The sequence below is a fragment of the Pogonomyrmex barbatus genome, unplaced genomic scaffold (genome assembly GCF_055798465.1).
Source record: "Pogonomyrmex barbatus isolate J1 unplaced genomic scaffold, ASM5579846v1 scaffold12, whole genome shotgun sequence".
Lineage (NCBI taxonomy): Eukaryota > Metazoa > Arthropoda > Insecta > Hymenoptera > Formicidae > Pogonomyrmex > Pogonomyrmex barbatus.
The window spans coordinates 3098080-3110591 of NW_028297108.1; the positions used below are offsets into that span (position 1 = coordinate 3098080).

Consider the following 12512-nt stretch of genomic DNA (forward strand, 5'->3'; position numbering starts at 1 on the left):
TATCAAAGAGGTGAGGTGGGAAAAGAGGCATATTTACTAATCGGACAGTAAATTTATCGCAGATAGCGAGAGTGGTCCCGTTTGCTCGAACTGTTACGTACTATTCAAAATCCAAGAAAACAGGGTATGATATTTCTTGTATTTTTTTATCGGAGGGATCGAGTCACGCGAATGACGTTTGATCTTACTTCGCTTTCTTCACGCGAGAAAAACAATAATGCTACAATTCGCGTTGCCGAAGCGAAACTTGTGTCCGCAAAAAGTTTGATCCGCGAGTTACGTCGAAAAACTGGGTCGTCGCGCGCGTCAACGACGGCGCGATCATTAAAATACTTCGATACCGTGTTTATCTAGTTTCTCGTCAATCTTTCCCCGCTGCGGCAAACTTCCCCACTGACACGACGATGAAATATAAAAGGTAAAAACACACGGAGAACGCGTTTGCGAGACGGAGATCTATTTTACGATTGTCTCCCCCATTCTCCTCATTGCGGATTTCATAATCGGTGATATGATATGATACAATGATATCAAAAATATGTGGAAATCATAATGAAATGCCGCATGACGAGACCACCCGCTCTATCCAGGGGCGATTTTCGTGTCTACATGGCTACTGTGAGGACAACACGAGGGCTAATTTCAAGGGGTTGTTTCATGGCTGACTTTCCACTTAGGTGGATTTCTGGGGTACCTGCGTCCACGCTCGCGGCTGTACTGGCCACCGTATTTGCTGCGATTCGCGGCGAGCTCCGTGATCTCTGGGATCCAGCTGGCGAACACCGCCTACACACCCACAATCATCCGTTGCCGTCAGAACAGACCCCTAACCTGAATCTTTCGTATTTGTTTTTTTTTTTGTTCTTTATCTTTCTTTTACTTTGCGTTCGAGTTTTATTATATCTCGACTTATTTATAGATAAAAGATGGAACGCCGTAAATTACGAGAATGAGGGTAGAATAAGTACGATCAGTTAACTAAAGTGCGATTAAAGCTAATATGATGCTTTATGAAGTGATGTGTATTTTGCATGATTAGATTCATATATATAAACTTTTTCGATGAGATAAACAGTTTTAAAACTTATATTTCTTAAAGTTATTATAGCAAAACAGAGTTTATAAAATGTATTATGTTTTGTTTAGATTGATCACTGAAGTCGATTTTAAGAAAAGTATATGGTTATTTTTTTACGAATGCAATAGGATTATTTGATATTAAATTTTTAAATTTTTAAATAAATAAATTGTAAAAAAATAAATTGTAAAAAAACAGTACGTTCTACAAAAATTCCAAATTATATTATGAATGAGAAATTATAAGAAACAAAAAGATATGTTAAACTTTAGAAATATTATAAAAATTTTTTAAAAATATATTTATATTTTATGTTGTAATTTTATTTCTAATTTATTAAAAATATTTTAGATTTAGATTTTTCAAAACCAATTCCTACTTTCCTTTGTTAAATAAACTAGTACTTACAAAAATTTTGTTATATATAGATTAATAAAGGGTTTTTAGTTATTTAATTTTTATTAATTATTAGTTTCTGGAATATTAAAGAATCTCTTTTTAACGTTAGAGCAATATTTTTTTAATCCTGTAGTTAATTTTTCAGTCACTACACAATTTTATTACAAAGAAAATATGAGATTTTTTGTTTTATAATAATTTATGATAATTTTTTTAAATCGATTTTTCGGTAAATAAGATTGATATTTGTCGATTTTAATACAATATATTTACCTATCATAATGATACGCATTAGATAACAATAACAACAACGACAAATAATACTATGATGTATAACAATGCAATAAAATTGTTCTAACTTGCATATTTGTCCTATTTTTATTTTTATACATATACTACAATTTGCTCTCAAAACTTTTTCCTTTAAACATAGGTATTTAATTCGTAGAGTGTTTGCTAGCTTGCATATATCTTTTATTCATTAACTCTCATCTAATGCTTCATTCAAAGCTGATGTCATTTAAGCAAACAGGAAAATTCAACTAATTTATAAATCGGCTGTGAGCGTTGATTACCTACACGGGAGATTGATGAGTTAATAGCATCGAATGTAATCGCACCGATGTGCTAGCACGCCCAAGGGAAACGTTAGATCATACTGAATGATGAAACTGCATATTAGCACAACATAAATTGTGCGGGTCGTTTGATTAGCGGTGCGCAACTCTCATAAAGAAATCAAGCATCTCATGGTACGAGACGTAATAATTCGTCTCTGTATTTTTAAAATGACATGAATTAGATCAATCGTTGAGCATGAAGCACAGTGCCGTTAGTTCCTCGTTCTAAAAAAACATGCATCATGAATTAGCCACTATCAAGTGGTCAAGTAATGTTAATTAATATCAATTTTTCTAAATATCTCCCATTAGCAGGAGCAGAAAAACAAATGCCGTCATCTCGCGCGAAATATGATAAAAATCTATGTAACAGCATGCAGACACTATTGTAGCATATGATGCCGGCAATTTCGAACAACACCATTTAAAATATGGCGTAATATCACCTAGAATGAAAAGAATACTTTGTGTAAATTAAAGAATTAATTTTCCTTTAACTTCCTTCTCTTTGGGAAAATCGAGAAAATAAATAAAAACTAGGATTTCTAAAGTGTGCTTTGCAATTGATTGTGCTCTACAGTAATGTGATCAAGTGTATATGTTATGTATTTTTCATGTAAAATTAGTGGTCAAATCATGCAAGACGATTACGCTTAACTAAATCAATTAACATTACACTTTCAATCATTTATAAACAATATACCATATTATAAAATTTGTTATCATCATTTTACATGATTTGAGTTAAAGATTCATTAATTATGTATATTAATTATGTATTTGTTAAATATTAAATGTATAATCAGTTTCACTGGTATGTTCTTGATGTAGTGCAATATAATTGTATAATTGTTTATATATTAAAGGTAGCAGACTAAAGTGGCAAACTATGTGGCTTGTTAAAAAAGTGTGCTGTTGGTACTAATATTTAAATAATATTTAACAGCGACAAAACTTGATGCAGTTAGAAAGAAAATAATTATTCAATTAAAATAATAATACGACATTTATCAAGTTATCCGTAACCTTTATTTATTTCAATTCAAAATATGTTAAAATTTAAGATATATGTATATACAAATTTGTATACACATTTTTAAATTAAACTTTTTGCATATGTCGACATTAGATTGAAAAAATATATACTCCATCAAGTTGTTCGCATCATTTTGTATTCCATATATCATCTCATGTATTAAATGTATTAATATTATACAAATGCGGATGCTTGTTGCTTCGTGCTGTAAAAATAGAACGATAATCGATACATGATGAAAAACCATTTCTGTCGATACAAAGTACATGCATACGATAAACTTACTAAGCACAGCTGCTTTTCTTGTCATTTTGGACTTATACGCAATCTTCGCTGTCAAATACATTTTTTTATTGACTTTGGTCACACGGTGAAAGGTCATTGTAGTTTCTCAGAATGCGATTATTATCAATAAAAATCAATCACGTGTATTTATGTAAATATATATATGTAATAATTTCAACTTTTTCATCTTTTTATATCTACAAATTTTAATATCTACAGACTCATTTTGTTTAAAAATATTAAAGTAAAAGATAATTAACAATAAAAAATAAAATTATATAATTTATTCTATTTACACATGCGATTCTTACCATGTATTATTTAAAACTACAGAAACAATGATTAAAATAGTTTAAAATAGTTAGAAACAGTTGATTGTCTGGTGACTTTAGAAAAACCATTGATTTAAAAAAAAATTAATTTATTAAAATATAACATAATATTTTCGACAGGACATAAGTATATTCGAAGTCATTTCGGAATATATAAAATAAAGAATGAGACGCGAGGTAATGACGTTTGCGCTTGTTTGCAATTACGCGCGTACCGATTTAAGCCACAGCTGTGCTTTATCGAGTTTAATTCGAGATGGTTACTTGGACTGATACCAAAAAATATCTACTTTTGGTCGCCGCAGATGGCTCAACATTTACCTGGTCACGGGTGGCTTCCATTCAACGTTATGATAATAATAAAATCAATCGATTCTTACAACGATCGCACAGTTAGTGCTTTCTTATCTGACCTGTTTTTGTAACAACCATATTTTCACATATTTCTTCGGCATAGCATTAATAATTTATAGATTTAATTCAATAAATATTCAATAAATAATTCTAACATCGGAAAGTGTAACATTCTTAAATTCACATTTGCAAATACCTAAATTATCATATCTTAGATAAATTTCCAATTGTTAATATCTACTATTTAAAAATCATGTCATTCAAATATACGTTATCCGTTTTTTTTTTTACATTGGACCGTTAAATAAAAACTAGTTGCTTCGTACAAACTAGTAAAAAAAAAAAGAAATAAAAAGCGCGTATTTATAAATCGTAAGCTATACATTTTAGTTATATTTTCTATCGCAATAATATTGATGATACCGTTAAACTAATCCAGTTAGGCATAGGCAAAAATGCAACAGTCGGATATCAAGATTTTTGAGATTTCGGAACATTTTCGGAACATTTCCACTTTTTTGGAAGAGAAATGCCACTCGCCCGTGTCGATCGTGAACTCTTTTCTTCTCGCTTTATTCGACCTTTCACCGTAGACAAGAGTCGTTTGATTCATTGGAAAATGAAAGGGAACGCCAACGACGATTATATACCACACGCGCGGTCGTTATACTCCTGTTAACTCTATACTTCCAATTGCTGTAAATTTTCATGCATTCATCACAGAATCTCGAGCTCCTGACGTTTCTGTATTAATGTGGAATGATGATCGAACGATGATGAATGTTATCACGATGACAGATTTGTGTGCGAATGCACGCGTGCAAATTGCGCATTGTGTACGTGTTTATGCATGTTTATATGTGTATTACGCGTATTTGTTAATTTTTACGTATAAGTATATATACATAGACAATACTGAAAGAGGAAAAGTAAAATTAATAGATAAGAAACAAAGGATTGTAGGACGTAAATTTGATCGTAATACCTCTTTCCATGCTCCCGCTTGTACTCGCCGCTGTACTTGGACCTACTGCCTACGAGCTCTATTATCTCGGGTATGCTACTAGCAAAAATTGCCTGCAAATAGAAATCATAACTGGAAAACACTATGCGACTACGGATCGTTGAGAAAGCAAAATTGGTTTCACCTATGTACCGTTGCGTCTAGCAGCAGTGCTTCCGCGTCGTATTATGGCGTAAATTAGATGCGTGTCTCGCGTCGAAAAATGGAAAAGATAATGGAAAAGAAAGGAAAAATGGGATACAGATGCGACTGAGGGGTGGGGAGAGAGTAACAATCTATATTTTTACATGTCGTGTTCATATGAAAAATGTGTGCTTGAAACGTGACGTGAACATTGCAATGCTTCCAGAAATGTTGTGTCTTGTATTGATGCAATGAAAATAAAGCATAGAAAAAAGTCTATTGAAAAAAGACTATTTTGCCGGCAATTAAATTAGCGGAGTCTCCAATTTTACAATTTACAGTTCCTAACGTGTCTGTAAATCGGTTCTACATATTTTACTTACGATGTTGTATCCATGGAATATTTACGTAAATTACAATAAAATTATATTAAAAAGAGTATAATATGTATACAAATGCATACAAAAGATATTTCTGCAAAGCTATTTAATTCTAAAGCTACTTTAATTCTAAAAAATTAATTTATTTAACAATTATAATATTTATATATATAATATATAATTTAAATGTGATATAGAATATATCAACTCCTGCAAAAATTATTTTTAATTTCTAATATAATTTTGTATTATTTCAATATTTTAATAATTCAATCATAAACGAATTAATAATAAATAAATAACATGTATTAATACATATATAAATGTTATATCATCATTAATAATCATAAATATCAAATTTATTTTTTGTTACATTTTAGTATATAAAATTATTATTAAGTAGATCAGATCAAAATCAATTTCAAATGCTCAATAATTATAATAAAACATATTCTATTATATCATTTTGTATCAAAGACACTTTACTATTGTATTATACATCGATATACTTACAACACGAAGATTTTGTTGCAATCACGTATAGAATCGTTCAATGTATATGTTTCAAGTTTTTGTGAATTATTTGCGGATGTATGTGAATACAGTAATATTTAATCGTGTGAGCAGCATGAGTAAAAGTAGTATAGCAAGCAAGAAAAAATACTGGAAACAGCAGAAATATATTCAAAAAATTAAATTTAGTATTCTTAAAAATGCAATAAAAGAATAGATTAGATTTTCTTGTTTTCTAATATTTAATTATTTAAAATTGAGTAATTATTACTATTAATACTCTTATTATTACTAATTATTTGACTTAATTAACAAAAATCAAATTTCTAGCCAAATTTTAATGTATTTTGTATTCTCTTTTTTAAAAATCTAATAAAATAATAATTATATTTAATATCAATTTTATAATTCTGCTGTTTATGGATAGAATAAACAGTTTATAAGATATCGAATAGTATAAAAACAAGTATAACTTATAATAATTAAAAATTAAAAAGCAAAAATGTTAGAAAGATGCAAATAATTCTTCTCAGTATAAAAACGAAAGCAGTAAAGGAGATTTAACAAATCGAATTTGCTTCGTGCGCATGTAAAATGAAGAAAGCGTTATTATTATGTAAATTGTCTATAATGCCGGATATTATGAGAAAGATATGATCCATCATAAACGATCGATAAAATCGTGCTGTGTCACGCTACGTAATTTGCCATTAATATAGGCGCTGAAAGTGATTCGCGACCGGGCATTTATGTCGCGAGCTTTATAGATACCAGGCAACTAAAGACACTGCGATCAACGAAATTATCGTAAGAGACAGAACAGCGAGAGAGAAGTGTGTCGACACTTTGCACTCGACATGATATACGCTCTCAAGAAACAGTCAGAGATAGATATCCTGTAAGGTAGCATGGCGAAGCAGCGAATTGTACAATCCGGCGATCACTTCGCCGAGAAACAAGTACGCGGCGAAGTGAAAACTCGCGTATTCGAAACTTCTGGTGATACTTAGAGAAAATATCACGTATTCTGAAATTTATCAAATAATATGATAAAGTACAATCTCATGAATTGTAATAATTGTAATATTCGCGAATACTCATATATGCGATATCTTAATAACAGATTATTCTGAAAGAGAGAAAGATAGAGATTATAGTACTTATAAAAGAAAATTCAATTAATATTTGCACAGGTTTTGCAAATGATATGAATCTATTTGCAAATCTAGAGTTTGTAACCGAACGGCTGTTATGCGGGTGTCTGTAAATATTATATAATAATATATAATAATAATAATATATAATATTATATAATACAAACATGGATAATAAATTAATTTGATGACCCAGAATTTATGCGTAAAATTCTGCATAGATGTTTGAATGCATCATTCATTTGGTATATCGTTCTAGTTGTATAAAATTATGTTAAACTGAGCATAAATTATGATAGATTAATGATAGATAATATCTACCTTTTATAATTATTTTCTGTTATATTATTGGAAACCACATTTACATATACAAATGATATAACAAAAGTATTCAGAAGAATTAATACAGATAACTGTATATTGTATAATATTGTATAATTATATTCATTGAAAAGTATTGTGACATCAATAATGTGCATATAAATTTCTGTAAAATGTATTAATTTAAAGCTAACAAAATTTTAAAGCTAATATAAAGAAGAAGTATAGTTATAAAGAATCAGAAATATAGTTTCCTTCTCTTTATAATCTTGCAAGATTTGTATTATCTTCTTCTTTCTTTCCATTCCTTTAAGCAATCGGAGACAATGCGCAACTTTATTTCTATGTTACTTTTAGGTAGTCACGACTAGGACCAAACTTATAATGAAGCAGGAGTCTATCGATCTTGTGAGCTTGTCTGAGTTGGTTTAATTTACGGTCGCACGTCGACTAATTTCGGATTTATTACTGCTCGTGTCTACAGAATATTATACTGAGTTCAGTTAAAAGAGTTTCTCGTCTACCGTACGGTATACGTAGGCTCGTGATATCATACTTTTAGATGAGTGCCAAAGCGCTTTGAAAGTGTTCCAACAAAATTTCCTCTTTAAATGTATTACAAGGACATAATTTTTTAATTCTCAACTAAACGTGATTAATCAAACGTGAAACCAACAATTCGGTTACAAACTTCTCGGTGCAGTACGATAAAGTATAATGAGCAGGACATACCACACATTTTCCAAAATCTACTCGATATATCTCTCTAATAAGAGATTCAGAAATTTACACTGATTTACATATCTCGATATAAAATACGCAGAATTTTGTATCGAGATATGTAAATGTATAATGTAAATATACGTTAATATTAATTCTTGAAAAATTTAATATACATAATAAATTTAATAAATATATAAAGATAAGTAAGATAAAAATAGGTAAAAATTCATAATTATATTTAAAAAATTAATAAAACTAAATACTATTAATAAAACTAAATAAATTAATAAAGCTAAATACAAGATAATTATCAAATGTTTTGTTGAATTACAAATTAAATATAATATAATTTTTAAAATTTAATTCTATTTCTTGTAATTTTTATTTTAGTATCAAAGTATCAAGTATCAAGGAATCAAGAAATCAAAGTATCAAGGAATCAGTCTATGTTAAATTTAATTTATTAAGTAATAATATTTGAAACATGACTTTTATTCTACTTCTGTTCTGTAAAGACAACTCAATTCAATTTTTTCATTTCTTTTAATCTGGAATTGCCAATTTGAGGAAAAGTCCTAAAGTTAATTGTGCGAGATGCTCCATCTTGACAGTGGTTCTTTAACAAAATTTATAACTCATTTACGATCGATAGAAAGACAAAGTGGTATCTCCTGTCCCGTAATACAATAAAACTATATTACTTGTGTGTGTAGCTTTCGTTCTTTATCGATTGCGGGAGCGAAAACGAAGTATATATTCCAGTAACGACCGAAAGTTGTTTCGGCTAAGTCTCGCGTTCACCCTCCGTATCTCGTCGTGCTTGGAATTCACTACTGAACGTACCATACGATTGATAATTTGGAAAAATAAAGTTTAAGCGGCCAGAATAATATCTTGTAATATGAGCAGCGTATCAGCATCGCAAAAAATACAGGTAGAATGTGGAAAGATCAAGCGCGTACAGACATCAATTTATTATCGAAGCTATCGGACGTTATGCTCTTCGAGAGAGAGAGAGAGAGAGAGAGAGAGAGACGCGATAAAGTTAATATAAAAAAAAATTTGTTGATAATAATGAGAACCCCAAATCTTTAACTATGGATAGCATAATTAGTCATGAATCACTATTACTTTTCTGTGAATTGTAATTATCTCCTCATTAACATTTTTTTTTCTTTGCAAATTTGACATTTATCAAACTAAATATTGCGTCATAAAAAATGAAAAATTGATCTCGCAAAATTTTCATCTTACAAAAGAATTTTTATTTCACTTCACTTTATTTTTGTAAATTGTCTCACACACACACACACACACACACACACACACACACACACACACACACACACACACACACACACACACACACACACACACACACACACACACACACACACACACACACACACACACACACACACACACACACACACACACACACACACACAAAATAATTATTTTACTGATTTTCTTAATTATCATTTATAATTACAAAATAATTTTTAATTTTCTCATCAATCAAGAAAATAATTATAAGAAAAGTTTAGAAATAGAAACTTAAAATAATTATATGGTTTTTTTAAATAATTTTTCTTTTATTAAAATTATGATTTCTCTACATGTTTCAGTAGCATAGGACAAACATTTACATAATTCCATAGCATCAAGTTTTGAGGTTTTTCATGTAATAAAAGCCCTTTCGATACTCGCTAACATTATGAAATAGTGAGTTCGTAGCATATACCGCAGCATTCGCATGACAAGCTGAATCGATCGTACCCAAGTAATCAATTCGCCACATTATTAGCTACAAGTGATTCTTTGATCGTAGAGAAAAGATAGACAGTAGCTGTAGCAAAACTCGTAGAACCAATTTAAGCCGTAAAGTACAGAAAGAAAAAGAAAGAGAGAAAGAGAAAAAAAAGAGAAATAGTAATATATGTTTTCAATAACTACGATGTGTCGTATAAATAAACATGACCGCAATTTCTTTTTTAGCCACCTCACATAAATTGAAATCAGGAGGTTCGAGCGCTCGCAATTATAACAAATTAATCTGATGCGAAATACGATTCGATAAGCAAAATATTTACTATGCTAACTGCCTTAACTCCGATTTTGAAAACTACATCTATTTATTAATTGTACATCTTGATTGAAATTTATAACAAAAATTTAAACTTTTAGGTCAAAATTTGAGAAATATTGAAAGAAATTATCGCTTCAACAGGACGCTCTAATCTACTGTTACATCGCTATTATGTCTTTTGCAATTATTGAATTGTTAGAATAGTTTTTAAAAGATCTCTCGATGTCTATAATGCAGATAGACATACAAAGACAATTTAAATAATTTTATCTTTTTAAATTCCTGATATCTGAAAGATGTCTTTTAAAATGGTCTCTATAATTCTGATTTGCTTTATTAAAAAGCATTTTTTTCTTTCACTTATAAAATATGAGTGAATAGATACAAAATAAAATCGCTATCGATATCTTCGTGATTCTTGTACAATAATATTTCACTTTTTAGTAATTTTCAATATTCTATTGGCAATTCAGAATATATTTGAGAAAGTTTTGTTGAGAAAATTTAAATTAAACTAGAATCACAAACAGAATTATATTGAATGTTGAAGATAAATACTTTTTCTGTTACTTTAAACTTGCTACACAAGTTGCTGGAAAAAGAAGTATTAAATGTAAAATGCAATCTTTTTATTACAACAGTGATAAAATTTAATCTTGTAATATTTTGATAGCATTATGAAATGTGTCTCTTTCTTTCTAAGAAATTAAATTTATATTATTTAAAATAGTCGTAAGATTGTTTAGATCTTTATAATTAACGTATCTGTATAATTAACCTTATTATTTTATGTGGTTAAAAGACAAGTTTCCTCTTATCACAATACAGTTTTAATAATTATATGATGTATAATAAGGGTATAGAGGTATAAGGCAGAGGTTTGTCTTCTCGTCTCTATTGTCGTAGCTAAAATTTTGAAGCAGTGCGGTTAGTCCAAGTTACCGCAAACTGCTTCGCATGACAATGAAAATTTTTGCTTTTTACATACATACGAGTTACAGGAAGTTAAGGAGCACGTTTCAAATAGATTTTGAGCAATGTTCAGAAAAGAAATAAAGCTGCCGAGTTACTTAAATTAATCTCTACCGTTTATCGTTATATCGCAATAAAGGCTTAATTCGCGACAGATTTTTTACATTAATCCTTACGGCACATTGATAAAGCATGCCTATTTAGATGTTGACCACAAGCGAAAGAACAAAATATATAGCTGTCATATTTTTATACTCAAAAACATAAAGTAACTAAAACACAATTATATATATTTTATACATTTATAATGTACGAAATTAGCCGAATCGTTTTTGTGAAAAGTAAAAGAAGCTCATTCCATGTGGAAACGATTTAAGCCCTTATGCGCGAGCAAGCCAATTTTGTATCAGAAACTTTACGTATGTCGCGAATACACCATGCTTTCAGGTTATGCTCCCTTCATTTCGATAATCAATATTATCTATGAATATTCTACGGTGAACTGCGGATAACAAACGTTAGCTTGGACGCGTTTCCGACGTTTGAACGGCGATGCCTGTGTGTTTAGAAAAGAGGAATACGAGCCGCGTCTTCAAGAAAGCTCCAAGAGCGGGCTGTTATCCCCAAAGCAAGTCGACCGTGTACGCAAAGTTCACGTGAACGATCGATAAGCCGTACACACACAAATAACGTATGCATAATAGGAACACAGATATGCTCATGGAATGTGCGCATCGGCGTTCAAACAAATCGATCGATTCGATATAACGAGCGGCACCATTCTCCGCCGTTGATTTCTGCCCCAAAAAGCCATTTTCGCGTGACATTGGCGGAAGTATTATTTCAATAGTACACTAGACCACGTTTTCCTTTGTCTCGAGTTGCGAAGCCAGAAAGTTCAAGAAGTGGGATAAATTTGTAATAAAAGCCTTAAATATAGCTATTCATAAAACATACTTGTGTCATACGACCTTTATCTCTTGAAAACATAAATCAGTAAAGTTATATTACTGTTTACTGTTAAAATGAAGCCTATTTGCAACGCCATCGGTGCTCAGTGTTCGAAACTTTTTCAAAAGTTCTCGAGAGATGTATAAAATTTCATTAAT

General features: G+C 30.2%; 1 protein-coding gene across 50 annotated transcripts in view; it reads right to left on the reverse strand.

Annotated features, from left to right (window-relative positions):
• Nucleotides 1-12512, reverse strand: part of slo (calcium-activated potassium channel slo) — a 101323-nt gene that overhangs the window by 47705 nt on the left and 41106 nt on the right. For 18 of the 50 annotated variants that reach the window (XM_089071771.1, XM_089071760.1, XM_089071766.1 and 15 more), the window contains exon 6: nucleotides 5090-5181. The exons of 25 other annotated variants lie outside the window; for them this stretch is intronic. In XM_089071771.1, the coding sequence (XP_088927897.1) occupies nucleotides 5090-5181 (92 nt within the window). Of the gene's footprint in view, nucleotides 1-694; nucleotides 787-5089; nucleotides 5182-12512 lie in introns of all 50 variants that reach the window. 7 more of the 50 variants (XM_089071773.1, XM_089071763.1, XM_089071761.1 and 4 more) reach the window with 1 other exon arrangement.